This window comes from Aspergillus nomiae (assembly GCF_001204775.2).
Source record: "Aspergillus nomiae NRRL 13137 chromosome Unknown contig00022, whole genome shotgun sequence".
In the NCBI taxonomy this organism is placed as follows: domain Eukaryota; kingdom Fungi; phylum Ascomycota; class Eurotiomycetes; order Eurotiales; family Aspergillaceae; genus Aspergillus; species Aspergillus nomiae.
The window spans coordinates 28,556-48,371 of record NW_015378077.1 but is presented as its reverse complement, the minus strand read 5'-3'; the positions used below and the strand labels follow the sequence as shown (position 1 = coordinate 48,371).

Here is a 19,816-nt window from a genome sequence, read left to right as displayed (position 1 = left end):
TTCGGCTGTCAAACGACTGACTTCGCACAGGTGCCGGCATTATCAATGAATCCGGAGGTTGGTATTACACAGTCTCCCGGTATGATCCTTTCAATTGTTTAAGGAGAATGAACTCCCTTGATTGATTATCTTATAGTTCGTAAAAACTCTCATTCGGGTGATATATTTCCATACCAGAATGGCCGCCTTCCTAGAGGACGTTGGATAGGGCTGGCTTTCCAACGTGACTATCCAGCAGCTACCCCGCCAGAGCTTGTATCTAAGAGTATCTAGACTTTGGCCATTATCCGAGCTCCATTTCATACAGCGCACGTACATCTAGCCCCTCTCTCTTTGTATTGTCTTGCTGTAGGGCAATGGATTTGGCTTGTGTGCAGCGAAAAGAGTTTCGGGCATCAACGGTGGCTCACTGACACCGGCCAGAACTGTTTCCGGGACAGCGATAGTCCGACTTCAGCTTGTGACCTTTAGCGTTCGAGTCTCTCGTTCCTTTCTCCTCTGTTCCCATTTGGCTATGATGCTCTTCTCTTTTTTATCTTGAATACACCATGTCGATATAGTTTTACAGAAAGAGGCCCGGAACCCTCATAGACTTCAGCAGTCCGCTAAATTAAAACCCTATGATGGAGAAAGTGATGTAAGCAATGCACTGAAGAACCTACAGAAGAGGGCAAGCCGAACCTCAAGGGTGTAGTAAATTTGACTGGCTGCAGCGCAAGATGCAGTTTGCCGAAGATTCGTAAAGGACATTAGTTGGGACCTGTGGCGACAGTTGAATGGTTGTCACCTTCCACTGAGCATTAACAAGGACGTTTTATGATGATCATTGATAAATAGGTTCAATGATCTGCAGTTCTAGCGGACAGAGAGCTCGGGATCAAACGATTTTCGGTGAGAAATTGGATTTCTCTTCGCTTAGCTTTGCCGAATACGATGAGATTGGCAATAACAGATTATCAGCTATGTTGACGACCTGAGTTTTTAAATGAATCCATAGTCAAGTACTAATCGCGCTTATTGCGAAGGCCAGCTGTCTCAACGCTTCTGAAACATGATAGCAGAAACCAACCCTGGACTTTCGCTGAAGAGGTGGTGGCATTATAGTCTTTTGGGGGAGTAAAAAAGTCCTTTCCCATTCCACAGAACCGCCAAAGCGCCCCGTCTTGCCTTCGTGATTCATGGAATCGTCTTGGTTGAAGGCACTCATTCGGAGGCGAGGCAGCAGCACGCATCTACAATGATGTAGAAAGCAAGCATATCTCCCACAGATGAGACAGCCTTAACAGTTTATAATCCATCAGGTCATTATAAGTCAGAATTACCGATTGGCGGGTGTTGCGAGTTCAGACTCTATAGCTATACGTCAAAAGATCGACATGTTGTTCCACTAACGCTAACATTTTAATAGTAATCGACAGATTTATTTTCCTTCCACATGGCCCTGTTCCTCTCTCAGCCTCTGCTGCTTTTCGCGCAAGTTCGCCAAGCAGGGTGCTTTGAATAGACTTTTGTTATACACGCCTTTAGCGGTGAGACAAGTCACCAAGATCCACAATAACACTACACAGATGGAGAATATCTGTTGTCGCGTTAGCTGCAGTGAACAAAGAAAATGGTTCTTGACTTTAACATACCGTCCCAAGCACCCGGAAGAAACGCGATGGCATTTCTCGGCCTAGCTGGCAAGTGCTGGTGGCATAGACCCCGAGAGGGAAAGTAAATGCCCACCAGCCGAGATTGAACGGAAATTTTCGAGTACGAACGATCGACGCAACAGCGAAGAAAAGCCAGAGTAGTCCGAATGCCCATAGGAGGAGTCCGATGAAAAAGCCAAGCATTTCGAATACGTCACCAGTTCCGGGTCGCAGGACGTCGGTTTTCGGGAAGATGTTTTGGGATACTTGGCCTAGTTTTTGGATGCTATCATCTCGTGTAAGTATTCAGGGCTTGTTTAAGATGGCACAAAACACACATACCCATAGCTGCCTTGTCCGAGAGGTCCAAGAGGCAGGAACATACTCACTAGGACCTCTTTTGGGGGTAACTTGTGCAACAACAGCCGCATGAGGAAAATGACTATTATCATCAATGCAAGAGGTACCCCAACCCCCCATAGCACGTAGCTGACAACGATTGTTCCGAGCGCATATTGGGGATCTGGTAATACTTCCGCGACAATGGCGCCGGATGCTGCGCACACAACGCACGACACAACGGGGAGTAGCCATGGTGCGCCCATTGCGGACAAGGCGATATCGGATTTCCGTGTCATCCTAAAGCGGTCAGCATTGTAAGTCCCACGCACCTTCAACTCAGGGGAAGCTTTTCTTACATGATAAACGGCAACACGAAGCACGTTAACACGGAAAACACGGCATCAGCGATCCACAAAGCCCAAGCAAAGTAACTCGCCCAGACTCCCCATGCAGGTATACAGACAAAGCAGAACATGTTGATGATCGTAGCAAGGCCCATAGGGAAGGTTCCCAGGAACATTGACTGTGCTGGATGTGTGACCATAACTGGGAATATTTCGGGATATAAGAGATATCGAAGGGCTGTTATAAGTAGGAAGACGAGGAATAGCAGCACATTAAAAGCAAAAAGGACTACTGATATCCAGTAGATCCATTGTCCATTGTACGGCAATGTATTGAGAAGGATTGACGCGATGCCAGTTCCCATGTTTGCCGAAAACCATCTATACTTCAATCAGCCATTGTCAATCACAAAATGAGTATGATGGTAACTGAGCTGACACCTACGCCGGAGTGAAATTCCGAATGATATAACGCCAGCCAGTCTCATGTTTTGAGAGCTTGCGATCTCTCCCTGCTTGGCCTCCGTTTGCTAAGCATCTTTGCGATGCTGTATCTGTGGTTTCCTGGGCCATCGAGGCTACGGAGGGCAATATGGTCTACCAAGCCAGGGTAGCTCGTACGCGATATTCTTATATTCTTATGATATTTCATCCTTTCGGTACACGGCAAGCGGGCAATGAAAAAATTTCTATATGGTAATGGTTTTGTGTTTGCGGGGACGTGCAGCCCTGCCGAGACAAAGTCAGTCTTCATTACCCTATACTCACGCATCCAACGTAGGATATTTCGTTAGTCGGCCGAAAAGGCTACACAGAACAGTGATGAAACCTGGATAATATTTAGTCGCCGTCCCTGTTAGTCCATCGCTCAGTCGGCGACCGCGCATTCCCGAGCGGCGACCCACATCCAACCATTTTAGGGCTTGATGAACCATAGATCCCTGGATGAGCAATCGGCGATTGACTTACCCCGGCTTTCTTGCATACGCCTCGCCACTCAGAGCTGCAGAAGGATATGTCAGGTAGGATAGGGCTGATTTGTTCATGTAACGAAGCATGTGTACCCCGAATGACCCTTCTCGGTCGAGTGCTTGCCTAGCAAAGGCCTCCGTAGGTAGCCGTATATTAATGAACCAAGAGCATCATGGGTGCCTCCAGTGGACTTACAGCGCAGCTTGCAGCTCTGAAACCACACATTAAAATAACTGCACTCAAACTTTACCACGACTATGGAACCCACTGTGCATTCGATCTTCGAGAAACGAACATCCACCTGGCAGTATATTGTGGCATGCCCAGAAACGCGCGAAGCAGTCATTATCGACCCGGTACTGGACTATAGCCAGGAGCACCTAACGATCAATACAACCTCCGCCGATAGCCTTCTAGATGTGATCAATTCACACAACTACAAAGTAGTCCGCCTCCTCGAGACCCACGCTCATGCCGATCATCTTACCGCAGCTTCTTACCTCCAATCACGACTACAAGCGCATGGTACCAAAGTTCCTGTGTGCATAGGACGAAGGATTCGCCTGGTCCAAGACACATTTGCGAAGCGATATGGTGTCCAGGCTGATGAACTAGACCATGCGTTCGACCATCTACTAGCGGACGATGAGACCTTCCCTATTGGCAACCTCACAGCAAAAGTCCTACATTTGCCGGGCCATACCCCCGACCATGTAGGCTATTTCATTGGTAGCAACGTGTTTGCAGGCGACTCTATATTCAATCCGGACGTTGGTAGCGCTCGCTGTGATTTCCCTAACGGAGACGCTGAAGCTTTATATCAATCTATGCAAAAGCTGCTCGAGCTCCCTGCAGAGTTCAAACTGTACACCGGCCATGATTATCCGCCATCTACATCGTCCACGAGTCGAGAGCCCATGCCTTTTGCGACCGTGAAAGAGCAGCGAGAAAGAAATAAACACGTAGCAGGGAGCCGTGAGGAGTTTGTTGCATGGAGGCAGACCAGAGACTCGGGTCTACAGGAGCCAAGACTCCTTCACCAGGCTTTACAGATCAATATTCGCGGAGGAAAGTTGCCTCGGAGCCCCGATGGTAGCCGGAGGATCTTCCTGCAGGTTCCTGTTACATTGCCGGAGAGTTTGGCTTAGTTGAGCTAGTGTACTACCTTGCGACCATTTATATATGGTATTTCGGACTTTTCGATGTCAAATAAATGGGTGTGGTTACATCTGTGTACGAACACGTAGCAATCGGCATGTTGTGTGGAGAAGAATTAGATGTCCGTGAGATGAAAGATTGCTAAGTACTGCCAGGGAAAGTAAGAGATGATACCGGAACTCGCCGATACAACGATCAATAACTGGTCACTGTGACTTAAACTAGTTATTATTGCCCAAAAGAATAGTACATCTATCAGCGTGGTTGTGGTGGTGGGTGATACTCATTATTTCTCCTGATTTTGGCACGAGGTAACCTTAGGCAGAGAGCAGAAAGGTGCATGCAGTATCTCTAAAGAGCCAATGTTGTGCACAAGTATATTTCGAGAGAACCAAGATAAACTACCGAGACTTCGGTTAGAGGGTAAAAAAGCATACACAAACCAGCGAAGTCAGACTTGCCTTACAAATCCCTTGGTCCAAACCTCAGCCGGTAGAAGCCAGTTTGAACTTTGCCCAACAGCACTGCTCAAGAGAATCGAATCATCTACATACCACTCCTACTTGGTTTGATGTGGCTGATAGGGGTATAATATGCTAGTGAGTTATTCCGAAGTTATCATCGAGAAGCGCCAGCCCTGAGCGCTAGTGGTAGGTAAACTGGGACACGCGACGTTTAATGGGGGACCTCTGGCTCATAACAGGTGCCCTGAGCGATATACAGGCTATTCTACCTTGAAGTAGCACCGGCTTGAAATCAATAGACCGGAAGTGCCTTCCAAGGAACTCGTGACACTTGGTTTCACGCGTCAGCAATTACCTCTTCCTTAGATGAGTGAAAAGGACAAACCAAAGAGGGACAAGACGTGCAGCGAAAGACATGTCATTGAAGGAGATCAAAGAGACTTACGAGACCTTCGACTTCATGTAAATCATCAATTACAGGATCTCTTCGCATTTATAGCACTCGATTGTCCAGCAGACTAAAGACGTCTTCGACCTGTCAGCCGAGTCTCAGGAAAGGCATGCCTCAAATCCGATGTTATATGGAAAACTAACCTTACGAATGCCGTTGTGAGCAATGGCGACAACACATACGTCCGGATCCTTCACTGCGAGTTCCAGCGCGGTATCGGCTCTCTTGATGTCAAGATAGGGCCATAAAGACAATACAGAAGAAAATGAGATTTGAATGTGACGGGTGGTGGACCGAGGCACGCACAGTGCGATCGTGGATCTGATTTTACTTGCCACTGCGCGGAGCAACAATCCCTCCGGCGGACACGCGCAGGACACCATTATGACTATACGACATACACTCCAGAAGCCTTAATAATGAGTCGAGCTATCAGCGGTGATTCCGCATATTCAAACGAAAGCAATCACTTTTGATCTACATACCGCCAGCATCATGTCCACGACCGTAGGCCGCTCGTCAGCGGCATTCTCAAAGGCCTCCGGATCGTTAGTGACCATTAAGCCTACTCCTCACTCTGACGTGGTACTGATTCCTCTATGATTATGTAGACGCTGCAAGGGTCCGACCACCCAGGTTGAATTCGGAGAACAAAAGGTCGATGTCCCTAAAGGCGGTTACTACGACCGATATCGCATGAACCCAAACCTCGACGAGGTCGCCCGCGATCCAGCTGTCGGACCTGATATCGACTTCTTCCGGAACACCCCAAAGAAGCTGGTCGATTCGAGGGTGGGAAGAATATACGCACCCAACTTCTATTATCGCACTAGCAGCGTCCAGCTCGTCTTTCTTGCGCCCCTAGACCGCTTGCAGTCGAAGCTCCCGTCACCATTAGAGCCCATTACAGCATTGCCCGGTTACGGTTTGGTTGCCTTGACGTTCTACTCGTACCTTGTCTGCGACAATGACCCTTACAACGAGGTCTCGATCGCCGTCATCGTCCGTCAGCCCGGTCAAAATAGTTACAGTACGACCCAACTCCTCAGCTCCGTATGGAACCGGACCTTCTACGGACACGTGTTGGCTCTACCCGTCGATACCGAGATCGCTCGAGTACGAGGTGTATACGGATACCAGTTCCCCAAATGGCTCGCCAACATCAATGTGGAGATGGACGACCACAACATCAAGGCTGAGTTGACTGCGACCGATGGGACACCCGATTTGACCCTGGACGTACCCCTTCCGGCCTTGAGGACGATCACATCCCAATCGTCGATCGGGACCAACATCGCGATCAACAAGATTGACGGGAAATGGTACGAGGTGGCAGTTCAGACCAACCCACTCCTGGGGGCACAACGTCTTCTCCCTGGGAATGTCACGCTCTCTCGGAGTGAAGGTCCATTGAGTAAGCTGCTCAACGAATTGGGCGTTTCGACCATCGTACGGATGGACGTCCTCAAGGATGCGCAGATGGTCTTGAACATGCCCACACCCTTGGAGGCATTCCATTAATATCAAGTCAGATGAGATCGTAGTATCTATAGAGTGCATGTATCAGAGTTTTCGCCTGACAGGAATTATACGGCGACTATAATAAGTTCCCTTGGAGGAGAATGTATTTAGTACTCCACGTGGGAATTTTCGCGGACCTAACAGGGAGTAAGGCATATGAATATATAGTATATAGGGTTCTTCAGAACTCGTTTAATTGTGCCTTGTATTGATAAGTAGATACATATACAAAAGCTTAGGATCGATTGGCTCCAACGATTTCTCTTTTCTTTGCTTTCCATCCTAGGAGATCTCTAACACCGAAGAAGGCTTGTGCGATCCGGCTACCGGGTCGTCTACTCCAGGGTGCCTACTAACCAGGCAGTGGGCGACGGCGTTCATTAACGGCTGAGGGCGTCCACGACCTTTTTCGCGGTCTCAGTAGCGGACCCAGGGTTCTGCCCAGTTACCAGGTTGCCGTCGACCACGGTGTATGAGACAAATGGCAGCTTGGCCTTTTTGTAGTCGGTGCCGCGCTTCTTCAGCTCTTCCTCGGCGTTGTAAGGCACAAGCTTGTCTACACAGGCCAGGACTTCCTCCCGCCAGGAGAACCCGGTCATCTTGTGCCCGGAGACCAAGTAGGTACCGTCTGAGCGCTTGGTGTTGAGCAAGCCACAGTAGCCGTGGCAGACCGAGGAGACGATGCCACCCCGTTCGTAAATCTCTCGCGTGATCCGCTGTAGGCCCTCGTTGTCCAGGAAATCATACATCACCGCATGCCCGCCCGTGAAGTAGATCGCGTCAAAGTCAGCCGAATTGATCTGGTCGGGTCTGGCAGTGTTTTCCAAGAGTGCCATGCGTGCCGGATCGGCTCGCCACGCTTTCGCGGTTTTGTCGTAGTTTGGGAACTTCAGCGACCGCGGCTCCAGGGGGCAGAGCCCCCCCGCCGGGCTGACGATGGTCTGCTCGAATCCCTGCTCCTCAAATACATGCCAGGCGTGCGTGAGCTCAGACAACCACAAGCCGGTCGGGTGGGACGGGTCGTCGTAGTGCCCGACGTTTGTGACAACGTTTAAGATGCGCTTGACCATAGTTGTGAACTAGTAGGTTGTATGCTGTACGCTAGGACTGATAATTTCGCCTGCATCCATCGCCATTAATCAAGTCCGACGGGCAGATTATACAGGGTATTAGGGTTGAACCCCCTGAGTACTAGTACTCGTGGCGAACGGGACAAATGATCTACCCAACATTACGTGTATTATAATGGTTGCTCGGATAGTTTGTTCATCCGCGTCCGTCCGATCGACATTCAGTTCTTCCTACATCTTGCGCCAAAACAGAGCTTAATTTGTGGGTTCTGCTGCTGGGTCCACCAATCTCAATTGTCCCTCTCAAATCCGAGCCAAAGTCTCGTCACAAACGAACGAACGAAGCGAGCATTTCTCCCAGCGTTGAGTCTGGACCCTATTGCTCCCTCTACAGCTTGGAAAGGAGCCTCATAACCCCGACCCCGGCCACAGGATGATCATCTGCAATAAATGCCCGGGATATGTATCCTCCATACCTGGAGAGTCTATATTCGAGTGGTCAAAATTAAGAAAAGCCCGGTACCCCAACACATACCAGTAGGATCGTTTTCGCATTGTTGTGTTTCCTGGCTATAAAATCTTGTCCTGTGATTCTTGCCAGTGTTCTCAATATCAAAGCCGTCCTGAAAGGAGTAATGTACCACACAGTCTAACAGACAAGTCGACAACTTTGATGTTGTTGAAAAAGTTATTCCAAAAATGAATAATATTCTAGGGATACAGAGTAAATCTACTATAGTACAATTACAGGATGATTATTTCTGTTAAAATAATAATGCTCCAAGTTAGAAGGCGACAAAAGAAACAATTAAGCCTCTAAACACCCATCCAGTGTACAAGAAACGGGTGGCGGCAAGCTTCTGGGCCGCGGAGGGCTAGTCAGTCGCAAGGTACTTAGTACTCTCCAAGGGGGAATTCCCGTAACTTACAACTTCCAGGGATTGATTTAGGATGCAACTGGTGCCCTACAGGCGTGGAGGAAGTATGGTTTTTGGTAATATTCAACATCCCCATACCGGCGCTGAGATGCCGAAAGGCGAGTTCCCACTGGAAACCACACCAAAAATGCCTATATCGTACTCCAAGTTTTGATCAGCATATATCTACGTCTAGCTGACAATATTTGTGCGCGGTTATGTCTAGGGCTGCATTTGACAGCGGCGATGCATAGCACAGTGCGACACACCATGATATCAATAGAGGTCATTACCAAGGCGCATGTTGATCCAGCCTGGTTATATAATAATGGATGTTGATAGGCCTGGGCATATAATGGTTCGTTATGACTACCGGACTATTGCCTATGTCGCGATTATAAGGCTTGAGGTTAGAACCGTGTTTAAGGAAGAGTAGCTTATCCCAATCTATTAGCTTTGCTAGAGGTTTAGTATTGGTATTGGTAACTAATAATATGTCTATAACTATCTACCGCCCTACTTAGTAATGATTGATAGGCAATGAACTCGCTATAAGTATCTATACTTTAAGTAGGTCATTTTCTTACTCAGGGCTTCACCACATTTCAGCGGGGGTCTCAATATCGATGTTTCCTGGAGAAATCACCCAATACCGGAGTACTTGCTACCTTCCCAGTGACTTGTCAGAAGCGCGGGTACCCTGGCTGTCATACCCCTATACATCAATGCGAAGCGTTCCAGTCGGTGCGAACTGTATATCCATTTAGTGGCGTGGTGATGCGTCTGACGGCTTTGCATAGGATACGCAGGCGGATTGATAATTTCAGTCTCAGCCACGTATTATTCATTCTTGCCCAGCTTAACAAGTAATACCTTACCGTATACCCCCTGAGATTAGCTGCTATGATGTATCTACCCCTCATAGTACATGGCCAGGGCTCAGTGTGTCAGGCATTATAAGAAGGCCATATCCCGTCGAGACGTGTAGTCCACGATTCTTCCACATAAAAGCACAAATCAAGTGAGTGTGGTATGGCAAAGACGCCCTGAGTTGCACTGACCTGATTGCTCTATCCAGGATTATCCAAGAACAGTCTGCCCAGGACAGCTGGATCTGCAATAGAGCGCTCCCCCTACCTGCTACCCTCCGTAAGTGATAGAAGACTTTTTGCTGCAGTAACAGTTCACTTTATACACATGCCGATGGAGTATTTGAACCCTTACGTAAATTAAATGCGGAGCCTGTGCTGTCCATGGCTTGCCGGCCAATTTTCATTAGGGTAGTTGTGTACCGTCTATACATATCTAGATGGACCACTCCCCTGTTAATAAAGGCATACCAAAACCAAAAAACAAAACTACTAAGAATCGTGCACGTATTTATGTGAGAACACGTGCCAGATTATGTGATATGGTCAGAGTCACGGGACACCCTCGTATGGACTGTCCGAGTGATGTCATACAGGAAACCTTCCACAGGAACAGAGAAAGACATTGAAAGAGTTACATTCAAGTACACTCAGCAGTCTCTGTACTTGGTTTGTATAGGAAACCAATGGTGGCTATCCTGAACTACGTACATGGTCCAAGCCATACACAGCTCTCACCAATTATATATCTTTGAATCTAACCCGACCACGGAAAATGGCCGCCACATCTCCAAACTACTGCAGTATTGAAGATTATGGCATCATCGGGGATATGCACACATGTGCCCTGGTGAGCAAGAATGGTGGTCTTGACTTTATGTGCTGGCCAGCGTTCGACTCCCCATCCGTCTTCTGCCGCGTCTTGGATAATACCAAGGGCGGCCATTTCACTATCCGCCCGGCAGGAGATATCAAACCCATGAGTAAGCAACGATATAGAGCTTGTACAAACGTCTTAGAGACACGATGGATTCACGAAGATGGGGTGATTACGCTATCAGATTACTTTCCTGTCTCAAGCAAAAAGCCATCTCGTGCGCGGGATTCCGCGTCACCCTGGTGCTCCTGCGAGACGGCTGCCGATGGCACTGAGGGGGCGGAATGCCACTCGGGAGTAGTCAGGAAGGTGGAGTGCGTTCGTGGTCAGATGGAAATGGTTGTTGAAATCTTCCCTGCGTTCAATTATGCGCTTGAGCAGCATACCGGTCGATGGGTAACTCATGGCGATGCCGGCAGTCGGCTGAATGAATATCTGTTCGAGAGTGCTACGCAGCGCCTGCAGCTCAGTATTCTCACTAGCCCCGATCCATCTGGCGAGGGATCGAATGAAACTCCCAAGATCACATTCGAGATCCAGGACAGACCGGGGATGAAAGGACCAGGCGTGTTTATGAAGATGAAAGTGCTGGAAGGACAGGCCGCAACATTCGTGTTACACGACAGAGAAAAGACTCTTTTGGACGCGAAATCTCTGGAATCCTACTTGAACACACTGGAGCGTGATACTGCTGAATTTTGGGCCATGTGGATCAATCAGTGTACCTTCCGAGGGCGTTATCGCGAGCAGGTAGAACGAAGCCTGCTGATCCTTAAACTACTAACGTACAAACCAACTGGTGCTATTGTTGCATCCCCGACCTTTTCCCTCCCCGAAAGTATCGGCGGACCGCGGAACTGGGACTACCGGTACTCTTGGGTGCGTGATGCTGCGTTTGTGGTCTATGTTTTTCTCAAAAATGGATATCCGAAAGAGGCAGAGTCCTATATCAATTTCATCTTTGACCGGGTGTTTCCACCGGCGAACGGTGAATCTCAGACCAACAGAGCGTTCCTCCCGATCATGGTAACAATCCACGGAGAGCATGAGATCCCCGAGTCTGAGCTTGATCACCTGGAGGGATACATGGGTAGTAAGCCAGTACGAATCGGGAATGGAGCCGCCAGCCACACTCAGCTAGACATATTTGGAGAGCTCATGGATAGCGTCTACCTTTACCATAAGCATGGGCGTCCTATTTCCTATGACCAATGGCTCGCGGTGAGACGGATGACCAGCCACGTGATGGGTGTGCTCCATGAAACGGACAGATCCATCTGGGAGGTACGAGGGAAACCGCAGAACTTCGTATATTCGAAGATAATGCTCTGGGTTGCATTAGATAGAGCCCTGCGATTGGCAGAAAAGCGCTCGAACTTACCATGTCCGGATCGAATCGAGTGGCTACGAGCCCGAGATGATCTCTACGATGAGATAATGACGAAGGGGTACAACTTCAAAGACAAATATTTTTGCATGAGCTACGAGAGCCCGGATACCCTGGATGCAGCTGTTCTGATTGCCCCGCTTGTCTTCTTCATTGCGCCAAACGACCCTAGGTTCCTGAACACACTGAAAAGAGTCATGCTACCCCAGGCCAAGGGAGGACTATCGATGGCCAACATGGTCTCTCGGTACGATCACACCAAGGTTGATGATGGTATGTTCTTTGCGATTCACTCATATTTATGAACAGCTCTGCTAACCGATGGATCACAGGGGTCGGAGGTCGCGAGGGCGCTTTTGTGATGGTCACCTTCTGGCTAGTCGAAGCCATGATGCGTGTTAGTACTCCCTCGCTTGCAGCTTGTGGAAGTGGCTAACGAAACTAGGCCTCGAAAGCAATGTCTTACAACGTCGATGACCCGTTGTACCGGGAGCTGCGAAAGTTGGCGATGACTAACTTTGACAATATGCTTTCCTTCGCGAATCACCTGGGCATGTTCTCCGAAGAGGTGGCCATATCTGGAGAGCAGATAGGTAACACTCCGCAGGCATTTAGCCATCTGGCTTGTATTAGTGCAGCAATGAACCTGGGCGGAGTGAACTGAGGGTTCTTTTTATCATGCAATTTGTCAATATCACAGGCGGGTTCTGCTCATTGTATGTATATGTTGATTTAGGTATGTATGTAATTAGCACTATTAGGATGAAAAAGAAGCTGATACAAGTCGAACCGACAAGGCTAGAGCTAGTAAGATACGTATTCGACAGCAACTGACAATTTCGCCACATCTTCCATCAATCAGCAAGAACGAACAAATTCAAGTAGCCGTAATCACCGCACTTCCATCAGGCACCTTGCGTGATATTCTAACGCCATCCGTACATCCTTGCCAGGCGCCAATCTAATAAACCACTTGACTTCACCATTTCTCATCATCACTGCCTTCCCTCTGCCCCTATCCCTTTCCAGCGGCATATCCACCTCACTGCCTTCCTTCTCCAAGCCCTTCGGCTCTAGTACCTGGATGCGCATCTGTTCATTGTCCTTGAGCGGAATCTGATCCGAAACAATCATATCAATTGCTGTACTCTTCGTATTCTTTACCCAGCAACTTCGACGAAATACTGCAGCTTTTTCCTTGCTGATATACCCAGAAGCAAGCTTGCGAACAGTCGGCTTGGCATAAGTCACCAGAACATTTGGGTCAACCCCGAGGGAAATATTGAAGAAATCATTCGGTGCACAATTCGGCAGCGTAGACGACCCCAAGAAGGTTCCGTCAACGGATATGCCAGTCTTCCCGCGCAGGATATTGACTGACGAGGTATTCTTAACTCTGGCACGTAGGAACGCAGCGGCACGTATCTTGGGAACAATCACATGCGTTAGTGTCAGAGACTGCAGGGTCGACTGAGCAATAAGATGGCGCCGATGGCTGGTGGAGGGAGCAAGTGTGCGGAGACCAGAAAGTTCATAGGTTGTGGTCAGACCGTAGTTCTGTGGAACCGAATCCTGTCGCTCCAGGCTGGGTGACGCATTAGTTTCAGCGTCGCTGCCACTGTCATCGGCTTCCTCATTATCCTCATTACCCTCACTAACACCCCATCCCAGTGCTCTACGCGCTGAGGGGACCCATGAATGGCGGGAATCACGCGGTGTGGTTCGCGGTTCTCTGCGTGCCACAACCCCCCGGGCTATTGGGGCTTGTTGTGCCATAGCCTGTTGGGCTAGAGCTTGTTGTTGCAGTTGCTGCGCGTTCTGTACTGCGCCGGATTCTTGTAGACTCCTTGCGTTCGCTATCATCTGCGCGCGAGCGCGTGCTTGGACATCAACGGTCGCGGGATACGAACTCATGTTGGTCGCCATAGCATTGGGGTTTATCTCAGCTGGGCTTCGTAAGACATCCTGCCAAGAGATTGATTGAGGATCTGAAATCGAGCAGGTTGTGACATGCCAGGGCTGGAGAATGGGAATTGGCTCATCCAGACCCGAGAAGGCTGCATGAGAGGTTGAAAGAGTGATCTTAGCGTCTTTCCAAGTCTCCGAGCAGTTATTCTGAAAGTCCGCGTTGTAGATCAACGATGCGGTGGAAGCCGGTGTATTGATCTTCAAGTTGTACCGAGGCGCCCAGCTCGGGCCAGGAACGATATACGTCAGGTTCATGGTCACTTCAATCGGCTGGCCACCATATGTAGCATTCTCAGTTACCGAGCTCCGGCGACTGGACTCCGGAGTGGCCGACACATGCCCATCCAGGTAGACCTCGACTTGACCGACGCGATCTTTCCAGAATTGCCGTTTCTCGTTGATATCTCGCTTTTGCTGAGCTCTTCGCTCCCGTCGCTCCCTCACGCGCTTCTCGCGAGCTCGCCGAGCGTCCTTCAATGCAGCCTCCTTGGCCTTAGTATGGGCTGATTCCAACCGCTCCCTCTTCCGCTTAACTCGCTCAAGCACTTTCTCACTATCAACAATCTTAACCTCCGTATCCCTCGCGCGATCCCCTTCCGTCTTCCTCTGCTGAAGATACATTTGCAGGAAATCATTCAGCTTAGCTGGATCAGAATTAGTCGAGTCAATACTCTTCCCATAGCCCACAAGAAACTGCAACACAAACAGCGACGCAGATTTATCATCCTGTGCCTTGGCAATAGAGGTGTTTAGGGTCTGCTCTTCTTTCAGGATAGCCTGGAGCTCAGAGTCATCGATATTGATACCTTCTTCGTCGGTCGTCATGTCCTGATCGATATCACTTTCCTCATCGACTGTGAGGTCAGGATAGACGTCATTGAATTTCTCGCGTCGGGGTACGACATCTGTTTGCATGTCTGTTATGATAGCAGGGCCGGAGCCGTCGATTTGGACAGAGTCCAGGTCCACGTTAGGATCTAGCCCTTGGATTGTGATTACATTTTGGCCTGGCTGGTACATCTCTTAGAATATGGTTGGATAAGGTATAAGGTCCAAGACTTACATGAATAGTAGTATGGATCTCACGGGTGATTGTTGCCCTCTGGGGGGTGAGTATGACCGATTTGGTCGGGAGGTTGGAGATTTGGATCTCCGATTGATGGGGATCAGCCATGGTTGGCAGACAAGGCGAACATGGGCATGGGAGTCACAGAAGAACAGTGTAACAAAGTAAGGAAAGCTGTCCAGACACTGTTCGAGGAACATCGACGTAACTGCTGGGGATACGAGGGCTTTAAATAAACAACAAGGCAAGGCATCCGCGGGGTGAGCCTTAGCATTGGGTTGCACAACGTCACACTGGCTGACTCATCCGGCTGTGCACAAATGCACGTGATCGATATACAAAAATAGATTTGGCATCAAACTTGGTGAATGGCACGATGGCATGGTGGTAGGTAAGTGGAATCTCTTGACTGACAGGTGAATATCACTAGAACCGACATAGCAAAATGGTGAAGTGGTGTTTTATCTCTCGCGAGGTCAGCATAATATCATTTCTAAGTTTAGTACACCGTTCGAAGCCATACTTCCCGATTTATATATTAAGCTAATATCAGTAGGGTATTAACACTAGATTGAGTATTTATGAAGTCTGGTATTGAAAGGAAGGTGAGCTAAACTGACTATCTAACATAGACTGATTTAACCTATTTGTCTCGATGGCTGTTATTTACAGCGATGCATGGCAGGCTATGGAAAGCCAGGTGTAGGGATATAAGGTGCGATAATGGCTTGCTTGAGTCTTCTTCTTTTACCCCGCACTGGTAAATTTACATAAATACTAAAGCTTTAAAAGCGTGAGAGGAATAACCGAACGCATTGCACTATGTGTAACCGGCCACCAGGACGGACGGCTGCTAGATGCTATCTCAAACGGATCGTCTCCTTATTCTTCATCCACTCTCCCATAGTATCAAAGACCTCTCCTTGCATAATGCCATCAACAACACTGGGTCCGATATACTTCCGGTGCACGCCATCCTCGTGCCGAGATACAACCTGCGGAAGAGTCGCTCCCAGAAAGACACACACCGTGTCTCCAGATTTAGTGTGACATGGCACTATAGCCATACGGCCGTTGTTGGTAAACGCAAAGCTTCTGCCTGGCCATCGAATCATTATGAGATTGAGATAGCCCCGCCAGAAGCGATGCTGGTCGAGAAAGTATTCCGCCGTGTTTAGGTTGACAGGGCGTGGATCAGCCCCATCTTCATGGTTTTCGTTTGCAGCGAGCTCTAGGAATGTGACAAAACTGCCTAGAACATCACCGTCAGGGCGCCCAGAGAATTCGGGTGATTCGAGCCAGCCACAATGGCCAATTAGAACCCCAAGGAGGCGTTGGCGACTGTCAGCGTCGTGGGGAATGTAAGCCAGGCAATCCTTCAGAGCTCTCAAGATGCGATGTGCATGAAAAACGTTTGAGCTCTCGCCAAACACCTGGCTGAGGGGAACGACATCTTGGATTGTATCCACATACAAGCCAGCAATACACAGGATCCCTTCATCGCTGTTGTTGGCCGTAAGCGACAGGTTCCCAGCGGTCGATGGGAGGGACGTTGCAGCCGGTCTTCCGGCCTTACAACCCACGACGGGCAGATAGCGGTAATTCCAGCCGCTGCCCCAAGGCGGGCACCATGAAGGGATACCTACGTGAGGTGTTGTTGGAGGAAAGCGTAATGATGGCCAATCTCTGACCCTCTCCAAGCATTGGCGGAAGAACCTGGCGTGAACGATGCCGTAATTCTGCTTGGCCTCATCGGAGTAGTCCACCACCACCTTCTCACGCATGGCGTCTGGCAGCATGTCGCGAACTGCATAGACATAGTCTACCTTCACGGAGGCGCCCTGGCTCTGCATGATGTCCATCATTGCGTAAAGCCCCTCGATCTCCTTTTCGGCCTCCTCCAACCCATCTTTCAAACGGCATGAGCTCCGGATGAGTTTGATCCCATTCGTCGACCGGCTTACCTGATCCTCACCCATCGCATCAACGTGCAAGCCGGCGATATTGCTGACGAAAAAGGATTTTGACGCGGCAAGTGCAAAATTCACCACAACATGCCATTCGACCTGCTGCGCACCGCATAAAAAAACACACTGGGGCGCCAAAACGACTTCCTGAACAATCCAGAGTCGCTGAAACCAGGGCCGACTGTAGAGCAGCAGAACGGCGCGCCAGAGTTGATCATCAGGATGCGGAAGGCCTTGCGTTACGATCTCGTCCGTGGTTAGCGGTTTCCATCCTGTGCTCTCTTTCAGCGCCCAGATCTTTTCCGTAAGTTCGGGCAACAGCGAACACGCCATATCGCTCTCGTCAGCGGCGTCTCCTAGCCAGATCAGGACTTGGTCCGCGCAGGAATACAGCTCTCCCATCCCCGCGACCTGGTGCGCCTTTTCCTCTGCGTCGCTTTGATTGATGCATATAGCATCCACCCATATCCATCCCCCGCTAGAATGTGCGTGGATTCCGCGCAGCGCTTGACCCAGTGTATGGGAGATGCGGAAACGCGCACCGTTACAGACACTATCTTCCATCTCCGGTGAGGTACCCCATGCGTACGACAGGGCTTCATACACGGGGGCCTCATAAATGGAGAATGTCTGCAGGCTGAACTTAACCTGAGGTTGTACCTCCTCAATCCTGATGACACGGAATTCATCGGGCTTGATGCAAGAATAGACGTGACAGGGTATGTCCTGCTCCATTGCCACTTTTATGATATCCTGTGGGGGCAGAAAGAGATGGATCTTTTAGATAGCACCACCCGTCCGATAACGATAATCATCAGGGTGGACGTTCCACTTGGCGGGATCTGAGTGGATTGAGGCGATGCCAGCCTCTTCAAGCTAGTCTAACTTGTCAAGGCTTAGTGGTGTGCGTGATAACTTCGCAGCCCAGTGTGTGGCGTCTCGGCTTACGTGTTTTCTTTTCGCTCCTTTTCATGCCAACACACTATATAAGATTTAAAGTAAAGCTTGAGATATGCAGCTTCGCATAACTTATTCAAGCCAAGTTCATTATATTAGAATTGTCTCGTTGCCTTGGGGTAGCTTTTCTGGCCATAACTTACTGCTGCAACATCTCAATACCGCTAGTCTGGTATTGTAGGCCCCTATATTCTACAGGCTTTTTTGTATAGTTACAAGGGAAGGGCGAGGCTCTCCACTAGCTGTGACCTAATAACTCAATTCCCTTCAGTGGCCACCTATCCCGCAGGCAGGGAGTCCACCAGCTGGTCTGGAACATATTTGAGCACAAAGGAAGGTAGCACTATGGAGGTCCATAAAGCGCCCTCCGAGCCTTTCCCCACTGCATATGCTCAAAAGAGCCTTTAAACCGACCCCCAGGCCTTAGCGGCCGAAATACAAGCCCTTTCTTCAATTCTTCACGGGTGAAGCTCCTGGTGTGCACGCATTTCCCTCCAGCCTTCGCCAGGCACCTCCAACGTGATTGTTGATCGGTGTCCCAGACTGGATGAAGGTTCACAATTCCATCGACTTCCTGCTCACCCTGCTCTCCTTGAGATCTGGCATTCGAATCAAGGTGACCAACCCTTGGTGCATAGTTCACATGCTTTCCATACAGGTTTGAGAGGCTGAGGAGCTCTAGCTTTGGCATGGATTGGTCTAGATGCGACATGATCGGTGTCCATGAACCAGTGGTCAAAGTACACTCATGCAGCGTGAGAGACTGTAGATTGGCATGCCTCTGGATAAATAGCAGAATTGACTCCCCTCTTGCCTTGAATCCCGAAAGTGCACATTTCTCAAGCCTGGGGAACTGTGTCTCTTGGGCAATACTTTCAATGATCCGGTCGTAGCTTTCTAGTGTCCCGTCTATTAGGGTATGACGGAAAGATAGATCCAACTCACGAAGAGCTGAGGCAGGTTTGAGCAGGGATGCAATTCCTGGTGTCCCACCGGCTAGCACTGCACGAGCATCTTCGCGCGATAGAAGTCCCCTCCAGCCTCCCATGTCATCTGATTCGGAGATTTCAAAAGTGTCCTGTATCTCCCCAGACATACTAAGCTTTAGAGATTCCAAGCCCTTGCCTAGTATCTCTAGCTGGCCTGGGCTGAACCGGGATGCATAGGTGGTGATATGACCGGATGGAATGCAGCATCTGGGAGTATCGCGATATACATCGAGTTTCTTCACTGAAATGCCGCTCTGAACTATCGCCGTCAAAACCATAGACAGTATTTGCGAAGCTCGCATCCATAGCGGGTGCCACTCCCCATGATGAGCTGATTCCCTGTTCGTACGTCCGACGATGAACGCACCATCTAGGTGTATCGAATCCAACTTGTTAAACCCCTTGAACGCGAGTTCAAGAAGCTGAATCATCTCACTTGACGACTCATTGGCTCTTTCTTCTTGCCGCTCCCTCAACCAGCTTAGGTCGGAGATGGCCTTTGACAGTTCTTCGGGGGAATACTCGACCTGAGAAGATATAATAAAGGGCCCGTCGAATTCCCGCGTAGTATATTGTCCAGCCTTCACATTCTTCTCTAACTCCGAAGAGTCCAAGCTTGTTGCTATGAAGGTCAAAGAGTGGATCCTCTTGCTGAGAGAAGGATTAGAAGCCAAAGCATGAAGAGAACGAAGATTCTGTGACGATACGTCCAGAATTGGTTGTTGAATGGAAGCTAAAAACCGAGGCCCGATGCACATCCCTGCCAGTCTTCGGTTTGTTAGACGAAGTGCTTTGACTGAGTCAAGATCCAGACATGTCAGGATGGTCTCGAAAACCTCCAAAGGCAATATCAGACAGTGCAT

General features: G+C 49.3%; 8 protein-coding genes across 8 annotated transcripts; 3 read left to right on the top strand and 5 right to left on the bottom strand.

The window, feature by feature from the left end:
• Nucleotides 1-1,420: 1,420 nt before the first annotated feature.
• Nucleotides 1,421-2,917, bottom strand: ANOM_001683 (TDT family transporter; the record flags this gene model as incomplete). Its single annotated transcript, XM_015546940.1, has 5 exons — nucleotides 1,421-1,579; nucleotides 1,635-1,920; nucleotides 1,977-2,273; nucleotides 2,333-2,701; nucleotides 2,766-2,917. Coding segments are annotated over 5 exons (1,257 nt in total), but the record flags the coding sequence as incomplete, so codon positions are not given.
• A 632-nt stretch (nucleotides 2,918-3,549) lies between these two features.
• On the top strand, nucleotides 3,550-4,440 carry ANOM_001682 (MBL fold metallo-hydrolase; the record flags this gene model as incomplete). Its single annotated transcript, XM_015546939.1, has 1 exon — nucleotides 3,550-4,440. The coding sequence occupies one exon, from the start codon at nucleotides 3,550-3,552 to the stop codon at nucleotides 4,438-4,440; it is 891 nt and encodes a 296-aa protein (XP_015410836.1).
• Nucleotides 4,441-5,860: 1,420 nt separating this feature from the next.
• On the top strand, nucleotides 5,861-6,886 carry ANOM_001681 (uncharacterized protein; the record flags this gene model as incomplete). Its single annotated transcript, XM_015546938.1, has 2 exons — nucleotides 5,861-5,913; nucleotides 5,977-6,886. 2 exons carry the CDS (start codon nucleotides 5,861-5,863, stop codon nucleotides 6,884-6,886), a joined length of 963 nt encoding a protein of 320 aa, XP_015410839.1.
• A 380-nt stretch (nucleotides 6,887-7,266) lies between these two features.
• Nucleotides 7,267-7,956, bottom strand: ANOM_001680 (type 1 glutamine amidotransferase domain-containing protein; the record flags this gene model as incomplete). The annotated part of the gene is made up of 1 exon (XM_015546937.1): nucleotides 7,267-7,956. The coding sequence occupies one exon, from the start codon at nucleotides 7,954-7,956 to the stop codon at nucleotides 7,267-7,269; it is 690 nt and encodes a 229-aa protein (XP_015410838.1).
• A 2,561-nt stretch (nucleotides 7,957-10,517) lies between these two features.
• ANOM_001679 (glycoside hydrolase family 15 protein) lies at nucleotides 10,518-12,670 on the top strand (the record flags this gene model as incomplete). Its single annotated transcript, XM_015546936.1, has 3 exons — nucleotides 10,518-12,279; nucleotides 12,339-12,403; nucleotides 12,452-12,670. 3 exons carry the CDS (start codon nucleotides 10,518-10,520, stop codon nucleotides 12,668-12,670), a joined length of 2,046 nt encoding a protein of 681 aa, XP_015410873.1.
• Nucleotides 12,671-12,897: 227 nt separating this feature from the next.
• Nucleotides 12,898-15,148, bottom strand: ANOM_001678 (DUF4139 domain-containing protein; the record flags this gene model as incomplete). The annotated part of the gene is made up of 2 exons (XM_015546935.1): nucleotides 12,898-14,985; nucleotides 15,038-15,148. 2 exons carry the CDS (start codon nucleotides 15,146-15,148, stop codon nucleotides 12,898-12,900), a joined length of 2,199 nt encoding a protein of 732 aa, XP_015410874.1.
• Nucleotides 15,149-15,900: 752 nt separating this feature from the next.
• Nucleotides 15,901-17,742, bottom strand: ANOM_001677 (HET domain-containing protein; the record flags this gene model as incomplete). The annotated part of the gene is made up of 1 exon (XM_015546934.1): nucleotides 15,901-17,742. One exon carries the CDS (start codon nucleotides 17,740-17,742, stop codon nucleotides 15,901-15,903), a length of 1,842 nt encoding a protein of 613 aa, XP_015410869.1.
• Nucleotides 17,743-18,307: 565 nt separating this feature from the next.
• ANOM_001676 (uncharacterized protein) lies at nucleotides 18,308-19,816 on the bottom strand (the record flags this gene model as incomplete). The annotated part of the gene is made up of 1 exon (XM_015546933.1): nucleotides 18,308-19,816. The coding sequence occupies one exon, from the start codon at nucleotides 19,814-19,816 to the stop codon at nucleotides 18,308-18,310; it is 1,509 nt and encodes a 502-aa protein (XP_015410870.1).